This window comes from Vulpes lagopus, chromosome 5 (assembly GCF_018345385.1).
Source record: "Vulpes lagopus strain Blue_001 chromosome 5, ASM1834538v1, whole genome shotgun sequence".
NCBI lineage: Eukaryota > Metazoa > Chordata > Mammalia > Carnivora > Canidae > Vulpes > Vulpes lagopus.
In genome coordinates this window covers 7,660,780-7,685,038 of record NC_054828.1, presented here as the reverse complement: position 1 = coordinate 7,685,038, position 24,259 = coordinate 7,660,780, and the positions used below count along the sequence as shown (strand labels likewise).

Here is a 24,259-nt window from a genome sequence, read left to right as displayed (position 1 = left end):
CAAAGGACTCTTAGCCACTCCCAAACTCTGAAGCCTGGGGACAGACACCACAGGCCCTGCCCTCACCCTCTGGGGAGTGAGGAGACCCTTCCCCGAGGGAGGAAGGTGGCTCCCCAAGCTCAGGGCAGGGTCCCTGTGGGCTCTCCCACAGAGCTCTGGGCGCAGGCCCCTCAGACCACGCACCCTGTGGCTTGAATCCCGGGGCAGTCGGGGCCACTCTCAGAGGCGGGCGTCCTAGAAGGATTTCCTACGCCCGCGTAGCCTCAGGCCCCGGCTGCTAACCCAGAGAAGCCCGTCTCTTCAGGAAACTCTCAACTAAGCCTGGCAGAGAAGCCACAGCTGACTTTCTTGCCATCTCTGAAGGGCTGTGTGGGTGGGTGAAGCTAGAAGTCTTTCCAAAAGCTAGAGGTAGAGGCGCCCGGGGAAGATAGGGTGTCTCAGGATGGCCCAGTGTGTGCACAGGGAGCAGCTGGGTGGCCAGCAGCTCTGCAGGGACAGCCCTCAGCTGGACAGAAAAGGGTTATCGGGGCGACTCAGGGCACTGCTCCTTGGACTAGGATCACAGAGCCTTTGAAATGTGGCAGCAACTGCTGGCCACTGGCTCCCAGCTGGCCCCTGGTCCCCACAACTGCTGGGCAGTCCCCCTTGCTTCCTATGGGTGGGCAAAATCGGGGTTCAGCACTGAGGGGACTTGCCCAGGTTCTCAGGCAGAGCTTTTCCAAGAGTTGGCGAGTTCAGACTGAAGATCAGTTTGTCTGGTATGGCTAGGTCGGTCCAAGGGTCATGAACCAAAGTCTCATGCCACCTCTTATCGATTTCCCATGTGGCATCTCACTGGGGGTCAGAAGCATGAGGCCCCACGGGGCTGATGGATGCCGATGAGCAGATGAGGGGATGAAGGTTGAAGAGCTAACAGTGTTAGTGCACCCCACAAAGACCTCATTCATTATGGCTCCCAAACCACCGTCACCATTCTCCAAAGCTCCCAGATTCCCCATATCTTTTTTTTTTTAAGAATTTATTTTTAAGTAATCTCAACACTCAGCGTGGGGCTCAAACTCACAACCCTGAGGTCAAAAGTCTCATGCTCCACTTGCTGAGCCAGCCAGGCGACCCTCTCCATAGTTTTAATGAAAATAAACATATCTACCTGAAAACCAATATATCTTGGTAAAAAGACCACACATCCCATACAGAACTAGAATTTCCAGCAGTCATGTAGCAAGTACTTTACAAGTTCTCTCTCCCTGTTTCCCCCGACCCTGGCATCTGACTTCAATGGGAGGAAGACAAGAGAAACATCCAGCTGCCCCAGAAAGCAGGCCTACCCCCAGGATTGCTCACCCTTTGTTTTGGTGTGAAAGGGGTAGTTTCTCCATGGGGGCCTGAGGCCTGTTACAAGCTCTCCACTTTCTCCAGCCCAGTGACTGCTTCCACACACCTTTGGGTCACGTGAAGAGCATATCTTGGGTTCAGTGTGAGGGAATTATAGACGCAACCCATGCCAAGTGTGAGAAATCCCAGGTGCGCTCTCACGAGACCCTGCTCCCCTGCAGCCTCTCACTCCATGTTCTAGTTCGAAGATGCTTCCTCAGATACAACCTTGGGGCTTCTCTCCCTTTTGCTGCCCCTGGGCCTCCCCCACCAGCCTGTGCAGACCTCTACTTCTTTCCTGTCCCTAGTCAAGCACTTTGTCTAGCAGAGCTGACCAGCCTTGAGCCCCACCCCCGGCTTCAGGTCACCATGGCTGCCTGGTGGCCCCTCACTGTGGCCACCAGTTTGACTGACTTTCCTGAGGGCAAATTCATATCCAGCAAAAGAGTGGGTCTGTACCCTGAGTCCTGACTCAGTTTCCCTCTGTCTCTGGTCCCTGATCCCTAGAGGGATCAGGATGTTTCTTGTTTCCATTCCTGCTCTTTCTCCAGAGGATCCTCTTCCAAGAGGGGATTCTGTTCCAAGTCGCACATTCTCTCTCTCACTTCCTTCTCCAGCCTCTGGAAAGACCCTGTTTCTCTCAACCACACTGTTAGATCTTTATACCCTATCCTTCCCTCAACCCATGGGGCCTCAGCCGTGCTCAGAGGCTAGTCCCTCCTTTTCCTGCCAGCTTTGGTCTCTCAGGCATCCAGGGAGCTGTGTGGCACGAACACTCCCCACCCCCCCACCCACCCCCACCCCAGAGGTTTAACAAGACCCTTACTTTGAGCTGGGCAGTCAGGGTACCTGCCTCAGGGAGCTTCTGACTAGAATCCCTTGTGGGTCACCCAACAGGGAATCCTTGACAGGCCCCCCACCGTCGATCTGTACAAGGTACAAAGAATACCTGCTTCACAGGTATTCATGCCAGGATTCTCCTATGGAGAAGCCTTTGCACACTGTGAAGTGCTACACTGTTTTCTTTTCTTTCTTTTTTTTTTTTTTTTTTTAAAGATTTTATTTATTTATTCATGATAGACACAGAGAGAGAGAGAGGCAGAGACACAGGCAGAGGGAGAAGCAGGCTCCATGCAGGAGCCTGATGTGGGACTCGATCCCGAGTCTCCAGCATCACGCCCTGGGCCAGAGGTAGGCACCAAACCACTGAGCCACTCAGGGATCCCCTGAGCCACTCAGGGATCCCCGCTACACTGTTTTCCCGTGAGAGACAGCAGCTGGGCCTGGCATGATGCTCCTTCCACCAACATCACATTTGTAATCTGACCCTCCATTCCCCTCTTGTGACCCTCCTTCCCGAGGATATTCTCCTTGAAAGAACTGGATCTTGCAAGTTTGTGGGAGCACACACAGGGCTGTCTCCTTGGAAATGGGTGCTGAGGCTCCTGGGGCATGGTGCCATTGTCTGCACCCACCAGTACCAGCTGTGCTGGCCAGAGCAAGGGCCGAGTAATAGGTGGGATCCCAGTGGGACGTGCTAGGGCAGAGGCAGGGGTGCACGGAGAGAGCCTGGGTGTCCTCCTCTGGGAGGACTGTGTTGAGTGGGCCAAGAAGTAGACTCCATGCACCCTCGGCTGTTCTGAGCTTGGCCTCAGGAAAAATCCATGTGGTTGCCTCCACACCCAGCCTGGCGGAACCAGAGAGAAACTGAGAAATTGTGGAGTTTGCTTTTAGGGAAAAGGAGGAGGCGGTGGTGGGGTGGGGGTCTTCTATATACTGGGCACGTTAGCTCCTTGAATCCTACCACCTCTAAATGGTGAGGAAATGCACTTAGAGGAATCAGCTACCCTCAGGCCAGTGTGTGGACCAGCCTCTCTTCTTTGCTCCCACATCAGGGACTCAAGCTTTCTTTTCTATTTGCTCCCCACCATCACCAATCACAGAGAAATGTGATAAATTCATTCTTACCGAGTGCCAGAAACTGGCAGTTGTGTCTAAGAGTGCCCCTCGCAGATGGTTTCGCACCTTTAGGAGCCTGACCCAAGGTGACGCTGCCCAAGGAATGAATCCTGATCCTAAGAACCAGTTTCCTGAATGTGAGCTTTTACGTCACCATTTGTGGAATGGCTTTGCAAGGGAGGTAGGATCATCCATTCTACGATGAGGAGTTGGATGCTTGGTAAAGGGAAGGCCACAGACTTATCAAGGATCCCAACCCAGCTCGGCCTGCTCCGGGCTCATCCTTTCCCGCAGGATTCCCACAGGATCTCCTCAGTCATCTGATCGCTTATTGAGCGTTTGCTATGCTTGTGGCATGGGTTTGGGGGTGGGTGAATGACGCAAACACTCCCCCCCACACACACCGGTGTTTGCATTCCAGTGGGGAGAGACAGACAATCAGCAAAGAGGAGGGTCGGGGCCAGCCTCTCAGAGGGGGTGACATGGGAGCAGAGGTCCAGAGAGGGAGGAAGAGTGAGCAACACCTAGAACTTTCAGGCTGAGGGAACAGCACCTGCAAAGGCCCTTTTCTGGGTCAGAAAAGACACCTGTTTGAGGAATAAAGGGCCACTGTGGCTGCAGAAAGTGAGCAAGGGGGACAGGAGGTAGAGGGGGGAGGTGGAGAGACCTGCAGAGGGGAGAACTTACAAGGCCCTGGAGATCATAAAGAAGCCTGGAGCTGTCATAACCCTGCCTGAGAGTCCCCGCCCACCTCCACTGTTCTTGGGGAAGTGGCAGGTGGGGAGGAATGAGGTATTCCCAGGACAACCCAAAATGCAATTAGGCTGAGTTAACTTCCACCAAGCGCTTGCTGTGTGCCAAGTGCTGTTCTCAGGGGCGTGCCTGAAGTGTTTGCTTTTGACATTCAGGCACAGAGAGGTTAAGTAACTTGCCCAAGGTCACACAGTTAGCAAGCAAAGTAGGAATTAAACCCAGATGGTCTGACTCCAGAGCCCACACCCTAAGGCTGCACCATCAGCACAGCTTTCACTGGAGAAACTGTGGTTGTCGGTGGCTGTTGAGACGTGGCAGAGGCTGGAGGTGATGGCTTCTCTGGAAATGGCACTCTCGGGCAGCGCTCCATCTGTAACCCGAACCCCCGGGGTGGACAAGAGGCAAGCCAAACAGGAAACTCGTATTGAAGAGATGGGCAAGCGTTAGTGAAGAGCCTCCACCCACCACTTCTCCCCTAGAGCACACTGAGACCAAGGTACAAACCACAGCCCAGAACTATGCAGCCACAGGTATGTAGGTTGTTGGCCAGCCTTGTGCTGGGGGACTTGCCATCGAAGATGGCTCATGTTTGCTATTCCACGTTCGACTGTGAATCAACACAATGACTGTTATTTAATGTCAATAATGTTCCAAATGTATAGGACTTGGCTCTGAAAGATTTTGTCAACCTTCCTAGCAGCACTGCCAACAAAGCGAGCCAACAAATATTTACTGAGTTACTACCCTGAACCAAGTTTTGTGCTCTCCTGCATTGGGGACTGGCAAAGCACACAGACAACTAGGCTTTGTGGGAGCTCCGTGGAAGCCTTCTCATTGTCCTGCTCTTACACACACCATGCTCAGTAAATCGGAAGACTGCAAGTGGTACTGTTCTACTAGATGCTCAACATTGGCCAAATGGATCGCTGTGGCCAAAGGCTCCCTTGCTGGAGTTTTAGCTCCTCTGAAACTCAAGTTTAAATAATAATACTCTGAATTGGCATAATGGTTTAACAAAAGGCACTTGTTCTGCATATGCTCAAGTAAGTTGGGTTGGGTTTTTTTTAGTACTTTTTTTTTTCCCTAAGTAGGCTCCACTCCCAGTGTGAAGCGTAATGAGGGACTTGAATTCATCACCCTGAGATGAAGATCTGAGCTGAAATCAAGAGTCTGACCCTTAACCAACCGAGCCACTCAGGCACCCCTTAATTACCTTTTTTTCCCCCTTAATTACCTTTTTAACTTGGGTTGGTTAGCAGGTTCCTGAAACACTAAAGAGAATTTAAAGCCAGACATTGCACATCCATATCTCTGCTGTAGCTTTGACTCTGGAACCCAGCCTCCCCAAATAATTCTACTCCTGACCTGACACAACCTGAATGAAGGGGAAGGGTGGAGGCCCACCCACTCCATGCCACATACTGTTCAGGCAGGCGCTTGAGCTCGCTTCTCATGCTTCTCATCCTCACAACTGCTCTGTGAGGTATGCATATCTACCCTGGTTTCTGAGAGACAAATAGGAGGCTGAGGAGAAGTCACAGGCCCAAGGCCATGTGGCCAGTCAGCAGCTGAGAGGAGATCCAACCCATGCCTGCCCCCAAGCCCACAAATTCACCCCTGGACCACACTTCTCTCAAAAGTCACTGCATTGAAACCCTGTCACTAAAGGACACTGAGATCCCACTTCATACCTTTAAAGTCTTTTTTTTTTTTTTTTAAGATTGTGTTTATTTATGCATGATAGACACAAAGAGAGGCAGAGACATAGGCCGAGGGAGAAGCAGGCTCCCTGTGGAGAGCCTGATACAGGATTTAATCCCAGAATCCCGGGATCATGATTTGAGTCAAAGGCAGATACTCAACCACTGAGCCACCCAGGCGTCCCAATACCTTAAAGTCTTAACTGTGTAATGACATGTCCTTTTATGGAGCTTTTTTCTTCATAGGGCTCACACACCCTATGGAAATCAGCTAATTCTCACAACATCTATTCCTCCACCACCAGAAGGGGTGAGGCCACGCTGTTATTCCCACTTTACAGATTGACAGGAGACAGGCTAGCCAGAGGTGCTATGGCTCCTCTCTGGTCAGCTAGAGAAGGAAGCCCAGAATGGAATGGCTCTCGCCCCACCTCCAGGGTGGTGCTATTGAACGCTGCCAGTGCACAACATAGCTAACCTCCTAGCTTGCAAGCAAGCACGAGAGAACATGTTTATAATGTTCCCACAGTGTTTGTGACACACCATTTACCCTGTGGTTATCCAGGAGAAAAGAAAAAAAAAAAAACCCAATACACACACATGGGGAGTGTCAGGACATGAAAAGAGAATGAAATCAAAACTGAGTTTTAAAGTTCCAACCTGCTTGTCTTGCTCACCAGTGTTGCTTGCCTGTTAGGTTAGTTGCTCCAGGCTGAGTGGTAAGTAGAGCTGGCATTATGCCTTTTGGATAACTGTAGCTTACAAAGATATCTGAATCTTTACTCCTTACTACATCCACCCTTGTTATAGACATGTTACAACTTTCCATTGTTAAATGATCACAAATCCTCCTCTAATACCTTGAAAATTGTTTTATTTTTTTTACCCCTTCAATAATGTCACGGTAGCCATGAAAATAAGACACTTAACTAACGCAGCAAGTCTCTCCACCGCCAAACCAGCCTTTTTTTTTTTTTTTAAAGATTTTATTTATTTATTCATGAGAGACACACAGAGAGAGAGGCAGAGACAAAGGCAGAGAGAGAAGCAGGATCTATGCAGGGAGCCCAATGTGGGACTCGATCCTGAGACTCCAGGATCATGCCCTGGGCCAAAGGCAGGTGCTCAAGCACTGAGCCAGACATCCCCAAAACTCCCTGCTGAGCAGGGAGTGTGATGTGGGGACTTCATCCTAGGACTCAATCCCAAGACCCTGAGATCATGACCTGAGCCCAAGGCAGATGCTTAACCTACTGAGCCACCTGGGCACCCCTAAGATTTTATTTTTAAGTAATCTCTACATCCAGTGTGGTGCTGGAACTCACAACCTTGAGATCAAGAGTCCCATGCTCTACCAAGTGAGCCATCCAGGAGTCCCCCTAAGATATCTTTGTTTAACCACATACGTAACTCCCACCAACAAGGCCACAACGCAACAAATCTGTGCGCAGCTTAGTGTTTCTACTAAACAGAGAATCAGCATACACCGAGCAGTGGGTTTGTAGCCATGTTTAGTAAAATTATGAAGACTACCATTTGTTGCACATTTACAATTGTCCAGTGCATTGGCTTCTGGAAGCCCCACAAGGTAGACCCTTGCCCTACCTCCATTTGATATACCAGTAAAGGAGGCCTGGAGATGTGAAGCCATTGGCTGGAGGTACGAGCCAGAAGGTGACCAAAGCGTCACGTGTGTGGCAATTGAGAACTCGAATCTGGAGCCAGATGCCATGACCCTGGCCCAACCATTCCCCCAGAATCCCTTCAAAACTCTTGCTTCCCAGGTTTGCTCAGGGGCCCCACTTCTTTTTCCTCCTCAACTTCCAGCAAAATCCTGATTGCATCAGCTGGCCAGCTTTCAGCTAGGCGGGTGTTGGCGAACGGAACCTATTCTGTGCACCAAGGCCTGTACTCTGCCGCTCCCCAGCCTGGCTACTGGAAGCCCCAGGCTCATTGGTGAGAAACCGGATCAACAGGCCAAGCCCCCCACCCCTTCCCCCGCCCCCAGGGGAGTTTAGAGGCCGGGAGAGTCCAGCACAGCTTGGGTGCAAAGTAGAGTGTAATTTGTGCTCTAATGAGGGACAAAGTTCTGGGCGCTCTACCGTCTCCACGTGTGTGTACCCACTCACATTTTACACTTCGACTGTCCCCTGAGGAATTCTCAGGGACTATTCGTGTTTTAAGAGGAGGTTCTCCCGCAAAGGGTGTAATCGGTACCCTGCGAAAAGAAATTATGTTTTGTTTCGCTTTTCTCTAGGAAAAGGAAAGGAAAGTCCTAGTGAGGTACAGGACTTGCAGAGCTGTTTAGGATTTTACAGAGGAGCCCAACCCCTTAATTTTATGGATGAGGAAGCAGGCGCTAGTGAAGCCACTGGACTTTCCCAAGGTCACAAGCTGGTGAAGGGGAGGACGGAAGCGTGGCCCCGGCCCCGGCGCACGGCAGCCCCTCTCTCGCCACCCGCGGGCCTCAAGAGCGCGCCCTCCACGCTAGTGTTTATCTGGCCGCCACACCCGCACAGCACCCGGATCCGTGGGGAACCTGACACCCCCCCGCCCCCCTGCCCCGCAGCCGCGGCCAGGCCAGCCAGCCCTACGGGCAGGGCAGGTCGCCGTCTGCGGCCCTGGCCTCAGCCAACCTCTGGGTCGTGGGGGAGGAGGGGCGCGCGCCAGGTTTTCGCGTTCCCGTCCCACGACCCTGGGCAGAGTCCCCGGAACAGAAAGGCCCGCCCCGCCCCTCCGCTCCCCTCCGCTCCCCTCCGCTCCCCTCCGCTCCCCTCCGCTCCCCTCCGCTCCCCTCCGCTCCGCAGCCCCGCACGTGCTACGCCTCGTGCACCGCCCCGGACCCCGCCCCCGCCCTCCATTGGCTGCACCGCGCCTTCCGCCTCTTCCCCCTCCCCCCGCTACTAGACTCGGCTGCGGCTCCACGTGACCCACGGGGGGACGGACGCGCGGCCCGAGCCGGCCACTTGATAGGCTCCCCCGGCCGGCCCGGCCTCGCCCAGCCCAGCTCCCTTCAGTGGCGCGTCAGGAGGTGGCGAGATTGCGATGAGAGGGAAGGGGGAACGGCTGCGGTGGTCTGGGAGGAGGGCGGGGGTTGTGAAGAGGGAAGCGAAGGTGCAACCACGGGTTGAGGATAAGGGGCTGCGGCCGAAGAGGCCCCATGACACCGATTCCAGCAGGCGCCAATCAGGTGACACAGAGGCGGATGGGGCGGGGCCTCCGGCGTCGCTCCTCACCTGGCCCCACACGTGCCGCGCTAACCCCGGCGGCCGAACCAATCACGGCCCGGAAGGCTGCGCCTGCCCTCCTTGCAGGATGGGCCAATCCGAAGCCGCGATCCGGGGACGCTGGCATGGTCTCATGAATAATTAATATGCCAACGCCAGTCCGCAGGCGGGGTAGGGATGGAGGGAGGTGGGGGTGCTGCTGGGCGCTTGCGCAGTAGCTGCCCGTGTCGGCAGCTGCTGCGGGTCGCACGGCTCCGGCCCATCTCGGGGGGCGGGCGGGGGAGGCGAGGCGCGCGAGCAGAGCGCGGGGCACGATGTCGGACGCGGGCGGCGGAAAGAAGCCGCCTGTGGAGCCGCAGGCGGGGCCGGGCCCCGGGCCGGGGCGCGCAGCTGGGGAGAGGGGCCTGCCGGGCTCCTTCCCGCTGGTCCTGAAGAAGCTGATGGAGAACCCCCCGCGGGAGGCGCGCCTCGGTGAGGGGAGGGGGTCCGCGCGCGCCCGGGGGCGGGGTTTCTGCAGGGGCGGGGCCTTGCGAGGGCGGGGCCGGGGAGGTCGGAGGTCAGGGTGTAGCCGTCCTGCGGAGGGCCGCGGAGGGCGAGGCGAGGGGGTTGGGGAGAGAAGGTCGGGGTGGCTAGCGAGAGGCTAGGTCAGATGGAGGTTGGCGGGGAAGGGGCAGGAGGGAGAGGTGAGGTGGGGGTCGCGGTGAGGAGGTTCGTTGGGGCCGCCTCAGGGCGCGCGCGACGTGTAGGGGTTACTGAGGAGGCTGATGGGGGTCGTAGCAGCCTCTTAGCGGACGCTCCAGGGCGCCTTCCCTGGGGATGCCTGCAGCAGGATCACTGGGGATGCTAGTTTAAAATGCTGGTTCCTGGGCCCCACCCTTCGCCCACCCAGTCTGCGGCTGCTGGGACAGGAACCTGCATTTGAAGGAGCACCCCACCTCTGTGATTCCAAAGTCCACCAAAGTTTGAGAAGCGCTGACATACGGTGGTGGATTGTCTTTGTATGTGGACTTCCCTGCTCCTGGGAGGAGGACCCTTCTTCATCCCTGCGTGTGCGTATCCCCAGCTACTAGGTACACCCGGGAGATTTTCCGCTGCTGAGGTGGGGGAGGGGTGTCAGGAGAAGGGATGCCAGGTGCCCTCCCAGGGGGAGGTTGGGGCGAGGCAGGTAGGGGGATGAGGGTTAGAACGAGGCCACTGTGGCCCTTCACCTGGTTTGTTGGGGCTGACCCTAGACTTTGGGGCCACTGTGGCAGGGTTGGGCTGCTGCTTGCTTCCTAGGCCACAAAGGTCCCTGGAGCCTGTGTGGAAAGCAGATTTGGCCCTGTTTTTTGGCCTTTGAGAACCGGAGGTTCAGGGCACAGGAGGAGTGCTACCTATTGTGAAGTTTTAGCTGCATTGAAGTATGTTTTCAGTCTGAGATCTTTGAATTTCTGAGAACCATCAGTGTGGCTCAAGGATTTGGAAAGGAATAAGCCTTCTGTGAATTACCTGTCTTGAATTAATTTTTTTTTTAAAATGCTGTTTCTCCTTTTTTTCTGAGTGTGTGTTGAGGTTCCCATCTCTATGGCTGTCACTATTGGGTTATAAATAGCTTCAGCACATCAGGTAAGGCCAGGCTCTCCCCTTCTGCTTTGGAACCTTTTCTGCTCTCCCCTTTCTGCACAGACCCTTTTCTTTGTTTGGAAGGCAGTGCTTTGTTCCAGATGATGGGGATGAGAGGAGCTACTGGGACAGGTGTGCACACCTCTCAGGTTCTTATTCAAGATTACTAAGTAGCCACCATCTATAACAATAATTCTACCTTGTATTTGCACAGTGCTTACAAAGCACTTTGACATAATCGTATGTAGTCTTCCATAGCAGTCCTGTAAGATATTACTCCCATTCCCCAGATGAGGAAAGCTGAGGCTCAGAAGGTGAGGGTGCTTCCTCAAGGTCACATAGCTAGGCCTTACAGCTCTCAGCCTGGTCTGGTGCTTTTTACGCTATCACTGGCAACCACTGATGTCCATCCCTGTGACCTAAGTAATGGGCCTAGTCCTTTATCATCTTGTATAATTAAAACTCTGACTATAATTTATAAAAAAAATTATAAAAACACTGATTAAAATATTCTTGGGGTGCCTGACTGGCTCAGTAGAATGTGCAACTCTTGATCTTGGGATCTTGAGTCCAAGCCCCACGTTGGACATAGAGGTTACTTAAAAATAAATTTAGGGGTGCCAGGGTGGTGCAGTTGACTCTTGGTTTCAGCTGAGGTCATGACCTCAGGGTTCTGAGATTGAGCCCTGCATCGGGCTCAGTGCATGGAGTGGAGTCTGCTTGAGATTCTCTCTCCCTCTCCCTCTGTCTGCCCCTCCCACTCATGCTTTCTTTCTCTATGAAATAAATAAATCTTTAAAAAGAATAAAAATTTTTTAAGAAATATGTTTTTAATTGCTTATGCCAAGTAAAGCCTGGAACTTATTGGTATGTGTCCTTCAGTATGGCTGTTTTTCTGTCTCTTCCCTTTTCCTGCCTCCTCTGATTCCCATGATCCAATCCAACATAGGGCACAGTCGTTTCTGAACAGAATGTAGAGTCAGATCTCAGAGGAGTAGAACAAGGAGGCCACCTGGCCCTCCCAGCCCATCCAAGCTTGGTACAGAAGGCAGTTGCAACAACTCAGGTTAGAAGGCATGAGCAAATTCTGTTTGTCAGAACCTCCACCTTTTTAACACACTGGGTGTGTTCATTTTTATTGGACCAACAGGCTGCTTTTCTGACTGACTGTGGTCTAGGAGTACACACATGACTGGTTTATTTCTGACATAATCATATTTGATTTGTCTTTTTCACTTCAGAATCCAGAGTTCAAAGTTGTCTCCCTCAATTTGAAGGCCCATTATGAACTTGTCATGATTTTATCTCCCACTTCCCTGATTAGCCTCCCTTTGATTCCCTTCTAACCTTGTCACATTTCTTTCATCTTTTTTTTCCCCTTAATTTGCCCGTTCTTGGGTATCTATGTGCATAGCTTTTGGGCTGAGACAATTAGGTGGGATCCAGTCTCCACTAATTGATTAGTTTTGCTTTGAATGGGAACAAGCTTGGGGGGGGAGGGTGCAGGAGGAAACAAGCTTTTCTACTTCAGCTCCAGCCCTGTCCTTCTTTCCAGAAAACCTGCCTTCAGTCTTCCCTGCTTATTCAGAGATAGAAGGTTCTTGAAATGCTTGCTCTGAAATAGGTTCTGAAAAGACAGCTCCAAGCCCTCTCTATCCAATAAACCTAAAGGGAGTCAGTTTGCAAACCCAGCATTTTTCATTCAGTATGCACATTTTCCTTCAGCTTGCTCCCATAGTGGTCTTTCAGATGTAGAAATGAATTAGATGTAGTCCCTGCCCTCAGGGAGCTCACAGTAATAGCGAATGCCTGCTGTGTGCCAGGAACCCTACAGGAGATGTTCAAATGCTATCCCTAGGGGTGCCCGGCTGGCTGAGTCAATGGAGCATACAACTCTTGATCTCGGGGTTATAAGTTCGAGCCCCACGTTGGATGTAGAGATTACTTGAAGATAAAAATGTTTTTTAAAGGGGGATCCCTGGGTGGCTCAGCGGTTTAGCGCCTGCCTTTGGCCCAGGGTGCAATCCTGGAGTCCCACGTCAGGCTCCCGGCATGGAGCCTGCTTCTCCCTCCTCCTGTGTCTCTGCCTCTTTCTCTCTCTCTCTATGTCTATCATGAATAAATAAATAAATCTTTTTTAAAAATGTTTTTTAAAAAAATGTTATCTCTAATTTTCACCAAAGAGGTTGCTTTGTTCTCATGTACAATGAAGGACACTGAGGCTGGCAGAGATTAAAATCACACATAGCAAGTGGGTGCCACAGCTGAGATTCAAGCCCTAGGCTGGGTTGCTGTGGAGAAGCTTCGCTGGAGGGAACAGGACAGAAGAACACAAAAGTTCTTGGCCCGAGGAATCCTAAAATATCCTTTCCTAAAATATTACTAAGATAGCAGAAACTCCATTTCCTCCCTGCAGCCTCTCTCCTGCAGATGCCAATCCCACAGCCTATTCTGAATTAATCCTGGGACCACATCAGGCCCTAGAACTTGTGGAGAACATTCTGGGAAGCCCAGCCATGGGTGAGGCCACGCTGCCACCGCTGAAGGAGACCAGTGGGCCTGGGACAAACAACAGGTTTTAACTGGAGAGCAGAGCAGGCTCTTGAAATTGCTGGGACGGGTCAGGGCTCAGATGGAAAAGAGTCAGGCCCGAGAGGCCCACTGCTTACCTCCTGAGGTTGAATTACCCTCTGGTGTGGTGTCTCATCACAGATTTTGTGTCTGCAGATAAAGAAAAAGGGAAGGAGAAGCTGGAGGAAGACGAGGCCGCGGCAGCCAGCACCATGGCGGTCTCAGCGTCCCTCATGCCGCCCATCTGGGACAAGACCATCCCTTATGATGGCGAGTCTTTCCACCTGGAGTACATGGACCTGGATGAGTTCCTGCTGGAGAATGGCATCCCCGCCAGCCCCACCCACCTGGCCCAGAACCTGCTGCTGCCTGTGGCCGAGCTGGAAGGGAAGGAGTCAGCCAGCTCTTCCACGGCATCTCCTCCATCCTCCTCCACTGCCGTCTTTCAGGCCTCTGAAACCGCGTCCAGCACAGGTGGGTGCCTGGCCACCTGGCCCATCCAGAGGGCCCTCACACACCCAGTGAAGCCTTTCTCTCAGAGGTCCTGGTGGTCCTGCAGCATGGAGAAATTCTTGGCTCCTCACCCTTGAGCACAGTCCCCTGAGGCTGGAGACAAAAATAGCAGCCACATCAGCGCAGTCTGGGCCTTTCTGTAGGTTGGTGTGCTGCAGATGGCTGGGACACTGGAGTGAGCCCTTCCAGTCTGAGGCTTTACAGGATAGAAATCCCAGGCTGCTTTTCCTCAGCACACTGCCCTTTGTGTCTGCATGCACTTTGCCACAGCTTATTGGGAAGCTCAGGCAGTAGTAAAAATAATAATAATAATACCAGGTAACATCTGTTTAGAACCTACTGCATGCCAGGCATTAATACATAATCCTGACAAGAACCTTGTAACATTGATACTCTCATACCTGTTTTATACCTGAGGAAATTAGAAGTAACTTGCCCAAGGTCACACAACTGCTAGGTGGTGGAGGCAGCACTCGAAGTCAGGATGCCTGACTCCAAAGCCAGATACTGCTTAGGCACTGGCCTGAGCAAGGCATTCTTGCTGCCAGGACCATCATCATCTTCAGGACACTTCCTTTATCCTCTTGTTCTTTTTCTGTTCTACCTCTTGAGGTAGGTGGGTGGGTGGGTCGGTCGGTTGGTTGGTTGGTGAGTTGGTTTTCATGCTGCTTGGACATGAACCCTTCAGAGGAGGCATGGCTGCTGTCTCAGAGAGCCCTACAAAGTTTTTTGCAGGCTCAGTTACAGGCATACAAGCTGATGGCTCCCATGAAGGATCCCAGGAGTTGGTGTGGAACCCAGGGGACCCACACCCAAGGAATTCTCATGCTCTATTTTTATTTATTTTATTTTCTTACTTTTTATCTTTTTTTTATTTTTTTTTATTCTTAATTCATAATCAGTCTTGTTTTCCATAACTTCTTCCATTTTCTCACCTGGTTATTTAAAATCAAATTCTAGATACTATATCATTTCATCTGTACGTATTTTTTTTTAAGATTTTATTTATTTATTCATGAGAGATACACACAGAGAGAGAAAGAGACAGAGGCAGAGACACAGGCAGAGGCACAGGCAGAGGGAGAAGCAGGCTCCAAGCAGGGAGCCCGATGTGGGACTCCATCCCAGGTCTCCAGGATCACACCCTGGGCTGAAGGCAGCACTAAACCACTGAGCCACCAGGGCTGCCCCCTCATCTGTACGTATTTTAATATGTCTGTAAAATTTAAAGGTTCTTCTAAAAAACATAACAAAAATACCGATTTTACATAAAAAGTTGACAGTATATCCATCAGCATTCCAATTCCCAAAAAGTTGTCTCAGAAATGTTACTGTTTAGAGGGACACCTGGGGAGCTCAATTGGATAAGTGTCTGACTCTTGATTTTGGCTCAGGTCATAATCTCAGGGTCATGAGATCAAGCCCCACATTGGGCTCCTTGCTCATCAAGGAGTCTGCTTGAGATTCTCTCTCTGAAAAATAAATAAATAAATAAACAAACAAACAAATAAATAAATAAATAAATAAATATTCTCTCTCTGCTCCTCTCCTGTGCACACATGCACACACATGCACATGTACTCATTCTCTCTCTCTCAAATAAATCTTTAAAAAAAAAGTTACTCTTTTACTGTTTGTTTGAATCAGGATCCAAACAAGATCCACAGATTTCATTTAGTTTTGTCTCTTAAATCTTTTGTTATCTATAGGGTCCCTTCTTTTTTTTTTTTTTTTTTTCCAATTTATTTGTTGAAGAAACTGATCATTGGTCTGTAGAGTTTTGCAAGTGCTAGATTTTTCTGACTGTAGCCCTATAGTACATGTTCCTCTGCCCCTTGTTTTTCTCTTGTAAACTGATGAGATGTAGAGGCTTCCGCTGATTCCAGGTGAATTCTTGTTTGAAGGCAGTTCGTTTTTTTGTTTTTTGTTTTTTTTAAGATTTTTTATTTATTCATGAGAGAGAGGCAGAGACACAGGCAGAGGGAGAAGCAGGCTCCATGCTGGGAGTGCAATGTGGGAGTTGATCCCAGGTTTCCAGGATCAGGCCCTGGGCTGAAGGCGGCGCTAAACCACTGAGCCACCCGGGCTGCCTGAAGGCAGTTCATTTTTGTGCCCATTAGATTGTCCTAGAAGGCTGGGCCCATGTATGGCTAGGGGGCAGAGCTGGAAATGAGTCTTCATTTTATACCTTAGGCAGTCTCAGTGGCATTTTCTTTTGATTTGTTGTTATTGTTTTAAGATTTATTTTAGAGAGAGAGTGAGGAGGGGAGGGGCAGAGGGAAAGGGAAAGAGGGACTATCATGCAGACTCTGAGCTGAGCACAGAACCTGACATGGGGCTCCATCCCAGGACCCTGAGATCATGACCTGAGCCGAAACCAAGAGTCAGAAGTTCAGCCAACTGAGTCAGTCACCCATTTGCCCCAATTTTGTTTCTAAGTAAGCCTTCTTAATAAACCATGGCATACAGAAGTGCCCATATCACAACTCGATGAATCTTCACAAAGTGAACCCACCCATGTAACTACCACATAAATCAGGATATAGAACACGGTTGGTATCCCAGAAATGCTTTGTGACGCCAATTCAGTCATTACTACCCAGAGGCCATCACTATCGTTATTTCCATCATCAAAGATGCTTGGCATTATATATATATTTTTTAATATTTTTATTTTTATTTTTTTATTTTATGATAGTCACAGAGAGAGAGAGAGAGAGGCAGAGACACAGGCAGAGGGAGAAGCAGGCTCCATGCACCGGGAGCCTGACATGGGATTCGATCCTGGGTCTCCAGGATCGCGCCCTGGGCCAAAGGCAGGCGCCAAACCGCTGCGCCACCCAGGGATCCCGGCATTATATATTAATTGTATATGTATGTGTATTATGTATGATGTTTGTTTTTGCCTATTGTAATTATGTTTAAGGTCTGACATTTATCAGTACCTATAGCTAGCTTTATAATACACATATAAATTATAGGGGCATATGAATCACTTTACACTGACAAAATATATTTAGAAAACATACTTATGGGGCAGCCCAGGTAGCTCAGCGGTTTAGCGCTGCCTTCATCCTGGGGCCTGATCCTGGAGACCCGGGATCAAGTCCCATATCAGGCTCCTTGCGTGGAGCCTGCTTCTCCCTCTGCCTGTGTTTCTGCCTCTCTCTCTTTCTCTGTGTCTCTCATGAATGAATGAATGAATGAATGAATGAACAAATAAATAGGAAATATCATGTTTAGTAGGAAAAAAACAACACTTATAAAAAAACAAAAAACAAAAACAGGGCAGCCCTGGTGGTCCAGCGGTGTAGCACCACCTTCGGCCCAGGGCGTGATCCTGGAGACCCGAGATCAAGTCCCATGTTGGGCTCCCTGCATGGAGCCTGCTTCTCCCTCTGCCTGTGTCTCTGCATCTCTCTCTCTCTCTCTCTCCCTCTCTCTCTCTCTGTGTGTGTCTCTCGTGAATAAATAAATCTTAAAAACAAAAAACAAACATACTTATGGAATACTCCTCTGGCAGAAATAAAACCACAATACAGGTAAAGTAAGTTTTATATTGAAGAATCATACACATGGTAGAAATGAAAGTAAAATTCCGTCTCTTAATTTTTCAGTTCCTCCTGTTAAAAGACATAAGTAGTATGTATGGTCTGTCCAGCTTCTTTTCCTCAAATTTGTGAGGAAATTTATAACGTGCCTGTAGCAGTTTGTTCATTTTCGTTGCTTGAGTGATTCCATTATATGATCAATCATACCATGTTTGTCCATTCTATGGTTGATGGGCATTTGGGGCATTTCTAGTTTTGGGTTATGCACAGCACTGCCATGATCGTTTATGTGCATGTCTTTTGGTAAATACGTCTGTGTGTTTCCATGGGGCTGGGTCATCAGACACGTATGCCTTCAACCTTTGTAGTTTCCACCACATAGTGTACAAAGTGGTTGCAGCCATGTCTGCTCCTCCCTGCAAAGTGTGGGAGTCCTAGTTGTCAGGCTTTGGCATCCTGGCTGTTTGTCTTGCGGGTGTAGGGTTTGGCAGCTGCGGTACTCCCACAGTTACCACATTGGTCCCTGGTCATTCACTCTCCTGATGGCCAGCCCTTTTTGTAATTAGCCCCCTCTCATAGGATCCACTGAGTTTATGCACACGATCAGGAGAAAACCTATCATGTCACACTTTGACTCAGAACCCTCCAGTGGCTTCTCCCATCTCAGGGCAAAAGTCCAAATCACTGGGACTATTGACATTTGGACCAGATAATTTTTTTGTTGGGGTAGAGGGAGGGACTGTCCTGTGCATTAGAGGATGTTTAACAGTATTCTTGGCTTCTACCTACTAGATGTCAGAGGAACATGCCCCCTTTCCTTGTGTGGCCATGTGTCTCCTGTGGGACAGAATCATCCCCTGTTGAAAACCACTGCTTTCTGGGGATTAAAAGCCCTGTATTTTATGTTCTGGAGCTGTCCTATTACTCTTTCCTCCCATCCTTTCACTTCAGCTACATCGGCTGCATTTCTGTTTCTTGAACACACCACTGCTTGCCTGTGTACATCCTGGTACACTTGCTGTTCACTCTTTTTGAAATGTTCTCCTCCCAAATAGCCACATGGCATCCAACACTTTTATAGATATTTTTAATTTATCTTGTGTAATGTCAGCCTTCCCCCGCTAGAATAACATTCCATGAAGGCTAAGATTTTTACTTGTTTTGTGCAGTGCTTTGTCTTTGCAAAGACAGTACCTGGCATGTGGTAGATATTTAGCAAATATCTGTTGACTTAAGAGTTTGTGTACTCCTATCAGTAGCATTGAATGAGTAGGCCAAAGGTATGATGGTGTTTTTTTTTTTTATAACTTATCTCTAATAATGCACAACCTTTGCATTCTGAAAGTGCCTCTAATCCAATGTCCACTATAAAGTGGCAGTCGGAAGGGGTAGAAAGGATTCAGAGTCAAGCAGACCCAGACTCAAATTGTACTTCAGTCACTTACCATCTGTGTGACCCTGGGAAAACCAGGCTATTTCTCTGAGCCTCAGTTTCTTCATCTATAAAATAAGGTTAACACCTGTCTGCCTTTCAGAGTTGTCCTAAGACTGAATGAACGCTGTGACCAATAATGTTTTGAGGGACTCAAAAATGGAAGCCATTTCATTCAGTCTGGGTCCCTAGCCCATAATAGTTCATAGAGGAATTCAGCTGTTTCTCATTATTTGAGAACTTGAAACCACAGGAAGTTAGGGGGTATAATGATTTAATGTTTTGCTTAACATTTCTGGGGGAAGGGAGACAATCGGAAAATCCTGTCTTTTTCAAGGGCCTCTGTTTCCTTTTGAGCATTTTGTTCCTAATGGACAGAATTCTTTCTGTATTTGTGTTGTTGAAGTGAATCACTTATGCCAGCTTGGAGGCTAAGGCTGTTGCAGTTTTTCTTCCCTCCAAGTGGCAATGGCTGGTGCAACCTTGAGGTTGAAGCAGGTGTCCAGGTGTGTGAGACGTGTCTTTGCTGTCCAGTGAGCTGCTTTGGGACCATCTGCCTCTGTGTCTTTCAGAATCCTCCCTGGAAAAGGAGAGGGAGACACCTAGTCCCATTGACCCCAACTGTGTGGAGGTAGATGTGAACTTCAATCCTGACCCTGCTGACCTGGTCCTCTCCAGTGTCCCTGGTGGGGAGCTCTTCAACCCTCGGAAGCACAAGTTTGCAGAGGAGGACCTGAAGCCCCAGCCCATGATCAAAAAGGCCAAGAAGGTCTTTGTCCCCGATGAGCAGAAGGTAACCTGCTATGGGTTATAAATAAAGGTACAGCATCAGTTCAAGAGCCAAGGGGTTGTGCTTCCTCCCATTTAATTTCATGTGGAGGACCCTCCACCTTTCAGGTGGAGGACCCTGTCTCCTTGGGGACACCATTTAGAAAGGCATGAGTTCAGCGTGCGGAGCCATATCCTGCAGCAGTTGGTAGAAAGAAAGAGAGTCAGGTAACATTTGGCCCCAGTGCGACTCCCTGTAGCTTCTGTCTTTTCTTCCCGGCCACCACTGTGTTGATGTTCCCACTTCCTGGCTTTGGCCCAGCCTTCGGGCCAGAGCTCACTAGGCCACGGGAACTGGCGTTGAACAAGCCCTTGCTTTGAAGGACAAAAGATAGTTGTATGTTGCCATCCCCAGGGAGGAGAAGGCAGCTTTCAAGCTGATGCTCTTGTAGGAACTCAGAGAGTGGGAGGGAGAAGAGGATTTTACAAAAATCTTTCCATCCTTTCTTATAAAAAATTCAAAAGGAACATATTTCATCCAAGCTTTGGAATCTGGCAGGCCTGGGTTCAAACTCCACTTTGCCACCAAGAGCTTACGAGGCCTCAGATTTCTCATCTGTAACATGGAAATAACCACACCTGTCTCTCCAGAGGCTTCTGAGCCTTCAGTAGCAATGACAGTGAAAATGGTAGATGTTTGTGTGGTCTGTACCATGTGCCAGGTGCTGCCTATAGGCCCCTCATACATGGTAACTTGTTTAACCCTCAGAAAGCTCCGTGACAGAGTCACTGTTATTATCCCGCATCGTAAAGATGAGAGGCTAAGAGACTCACACAGTTCCAGCCAAGATTTAAACTCAGGGAACTGGATGCAGGATGCGGGCCCTTAGCCACAACCAAAATGTCGAAGTGAGGCAAGGCGATAGTGTTTTATGTTGAAGTAGCCCAGAACCAGTGACCATGAGTCCTCTTCCCTCCACCGCATATACTGCCCAAGGGCTTTGCTTCTTCCACATGCCTGGGTAAAGATTAGGGCCCTTCAGTGTCCTTGGCACATGTGGCTCCTTCCCTGGGGTCCAAGCTTTTGGCTGGCTGCACCAGATGGAGTTTTAAGAGGAATCTGGGGTGCAGAATGCTGGCAGGAAGGGAAGGGTTGGGTTCCCTCATGGGGAACAAGGAGAAACCCACAAAGGACACTTCCCCACAGGATGAAAAGTACTGGACGAGACGCAAGAAGAACAATGTAGCAGCCAAACGGTCCCGGGATGCCCGGCGCCTGAAGGAGAACCAGATCACCATCAGGGCAGCCTTCCTGGAGAAGGAGAACACGGCACTGCGGACGGAGGTGGCTGAGCTGCGCAAGGAGGTGGGCAAGTGTAAGACCATCGTGTCCAAGTATGAGACCAAGTACGGGCCCTTGTAACCCGTGTCCCCTGCTCGGGCAGCGCTGCCTGCACCTCAGACCTCTGCCTGGGGGCTCCCTGAAACCCCACACACGCGTGGAGACTTATGACTCGTCATGGTCGAACGGTGGCACACCTGCTCCAGGATCGTTCACGTTCAAGCTTCATTATCACATGGCCAGCGCACGTGGCGACTTCTCTGGGGGGCCAGCCTCCTCACCCGTGGGGATGTGAAAGAATCTACGTAGACGGGTGAATCAGCCTTAGTTTCTATTCTTGGATGTCCCAGTTGAATCGGAAGGGGACCTCTGGGGTACAGATCTCCTTTCACCAGGGGCTCGGGCTTCCCTGACTCTCCCTCAGTCTCCAGCCTGGGCCATTGAGCCTGTCTCCACAGAATGAGTCGTGATCCTTGTCGCCCAACGTCTTCTCAGGTAGCGGGGCGCATTTCCAGGTGGGGTGCGTCAGTCACCCACCTCACCCTCCCCAGAAAGTCTTTGAGAGAAACATCCGTTCCCATCTCCCTCAGAGGTAGAAAGACAAAGCAGCTCCTCCACAGTGTCCCCCCAGGGCCGGGCCTCGGGAGCAGGGTCTCCACTCGGCCTGGGATGGGGTGTGGGTCTGGGGCCCACAGCAGAAGCGCACCCGGCTGTTCTTAGCTCCCACACCCCTTTTCTCCTGTGGTTCTGAGGCCTGGAAGCCAGGGATGAGGCCCTGGCGGTGGGCTCTCTCCATTTTTCATCTGCTTTGGAGGAGGGACTCCCAGGCGGCTGGTCTCCGAGTCTTGACCACAGTGCAGAGGGAGGCCTTTTCATCTCTTCTCCAGGCCTCTCATGGAGGCCACCTGAGACTTACTTGTCCCACCACACTGGGCCTTGGAGCCTGCTGTTTCTTTTCACCCAGTGACCACTCTCAGATCTTGGATTTAAAAGGAACCCACCCCCCTCTCGCCTAGGAAGCTTAACTTCCTGGAGCCAGGATGCACCTTCCGCATGGTGTTTAGAAAACCAGCCTCCACGACCCCGTACATTGTGGGCGGAGAGCTGGGGCATGTTTCCCAAGAAGTTCCCCTTTTTTCTTGCTCTGCTCTCCAATGTGGGCCAGGCCAGAGCCCACTTTCCCTAAAAGCAGAAGAGGGCTTCCCAGTTCTTATTTCAGGATCCCTCCCCTGTGTGAGCTGCCAGGAGTGTCAGTCTGCGGGACTTGGTAAGGGGTCGCAGGGCTCACAGCTCAGCTCTTGGGCCATCCACTCGGGCAAGGGGCCCCTTGGTCTGTGTCCCAGGAGGCACCGGCCACCCACACAAGCTGGCTGTGGTATGATGTGGAGGGAAGAGGTCTTCGCAGCTGTGGCTCCTCTATCTCACAGCTGTTCCTTTCTCGTGTCAGCGGACTCAGTCATCCTTTTGCTGTACCTGGAAGATTCATTGAGGAAAGCTGTGGGACCCTCTGCTCACTCTGGTCAGCCGGGGCACCTGGAGATAGGTGTATTTATTTGCTCAGGGCGGGTAGCCTGTGGTAAAGAGGGGTCAGAGGTGACAGGCGCACTTTGTCAGGCTTACCACTGGCTTTATTTAAAGTGGTGGCTCCAAGTCCTGTGCCCTGACCCTGAAAGACTTTTCATAACAGATGTTAAGACCGGGGGACACCATGTACCGGCCATGGGCCACTCCCCAGGGGAATGCCACGGCCCTCCAGGGACCTGCACACCTGCCCTTCCAGGGTACTTGACAAGGGTCCCTGAGGCCAAGGGAGGCCACCCCCTCCCTCCTGATTTTGACTTCGTGGTTCTATAAAACCCATATTCACTCTCACTCTATTGTAACCACAACAGGGCCGTTGCATCTGGCATGTCTGTGTCCTGCCCCGGGCAGCTTGCCTGCCCGGACACACTCTCTCTGGTCTGGCTACCCACCAAGAGGGCAGTTTTCATTTTGTAATTGGTAGAAGAGCCTCCAGCTTAAAAGCTCTTCCTTTTCTTTGGTCAGAAAGTATATGGTTTGTGTTGTGTTTTGTTTTGTTTTAAGGATGGACATCTGCTCTCTGGTTAGTGTTCAAGTCCCCCCTTGAGCGGTGGAATGATGGCCTGATGTCTTTCCTCTGTCTCACCTTCTGCCTGCCCAGTGCCCTCCTTTTCCTCCCTGCCAGGCAGTGGCTGTCTGGTTCCTTCCCAAAGTGCTTACTTGGAAAGAGAGTAGCTGCCGGCCTCTTTCAGAAGAGCTCCTTTGAGTCAGGAGCCTGGCGGGGATAGGAAGGAGGGGTCCACGGAAGTGGACATTTGGGGGAAGAGGACCGCTCAGAGAAAGCATGTCTCCTTCCCAGGCCTAAGAATCGGGTGCTTGGAGCAGGAGAGGGCTGCTCCCTGCTCAGTATCCGTCAGGAATTGGGAGTCTCCTTGACTCCCTCCTTGGGGCTGACAGCCAAAGAGTGAGGCTCCTGTGCTCAGACCTTTGACATCGTCTACGGAGCGCTGGAGGCTAGGGAAGCCAGCAGAGGTGGCTTTCTGTGGGTTTGTGATTGCTTGGGAGGCGCATACCTTCCTGAGCTCCCCGTCTTCAGCTCCACGGTAGCCTCATTGCAACCTCAGAATAGACAAATCATGAATGAGCTAGAATGTTGGAAGAATATACATATAATGTATATCTAGATACAGAAATATATATATATTTAGAGAGAGCTTTCATGATGGCTAGCACCTTGTGGAGGACCTGGGTAACTCTTACCCGTGGCCAAAGGAAGGGGGCTGTCTGTCCTGGCCCTGAGGTTGGGGAGGGCATTGGGCACTGACCCTTGACTGGGTAAGCATCGCCCTGCTGCAGGGGGCTGCAGTGGCCCTGGGCGGGCAGCTAATATGGTCCTCCAGCCGGAGGCGGGGTGGCAGGCCTGGGAACCAGCAGAGGAAGGCCCGTTTGTGCCGGGCAGCGCTCTGTCCGTGACCCTGGGAGCTCTGCTCCCGGTAATACAAAGGGCAAAGAGCCCCTGGTTTTCGTGGCAAAGCCCCACCCCAGAGCTCCTTTAACATCTGTTCATTAAGTGCAATAAATTTTTCTAGAAAATGGCAAAGATGACTTCCAGGTGGATATTGCTCTCTTACGGTGTTGGGGATGCCAGAACACCACTTGGTTTTATTTTTCTAAGTGCATGTGATAGAGTGTGTGGGGCTCTGCGTCCTCCCCTGGGAGCCGGCATTCCAGCGGGCCCCTCTCCCCTTTACCCTTGTTGGGGGAAAGAGGCAAGGAGAAGCCCCTCCTTCCCCACCAGAGAGGGCAGAGGCAGACTGTAGCCCATTGGCCTTATGTGCGTGTGTGCGTGCGAATGTGTCGCTGCTGGTGGGCTGGAGTGATGTGGCTGGGAGGGAAGTCGGGAATGTGTCCTTTTCAAGACAAGATTAAATATTTTGAGATGAGAA

At 50.9% G+C, this 24,259-nt stretch overlaps 1 protein-coding gene across 4 annotated transcripts in view; it reads left to right on the top strand.

The window, feature by feature from the left end:
* The window catches only part of TEF (TEF transcription factor, PAR bZIP family member), a 25,288-nt gene extending 1,029 nt beyond the window's left edge, over positions 1 to 24,259 (top strand). Inside the window, exons 1-4 of one of the 4 annotated variants that reach the window (XM_041756530.1) lie at positions 8,742 to 8,976; positions 13,343 to 13,660; positions 19,255 to 19,475; positions 20,658 to 24,259. In XM_041756530.1, the coding sequence (XP_041612464.1) occupies positions 8,832 to 8,976; positions 13,343 to 13,660; positions 19,255 to 19,475; positions 20,658 to 20,873 (900 nt within the window). In that variant the 5' untranslated portion in view covers positions 8,742 to 8,831 and the 3' untranslated portion in view covers positions 20,874 to 24,259. The other 3 variants (XM_041756528.1, XM_041756532.1, XM_041756531.1) reach the window with 3 other exon arrangements.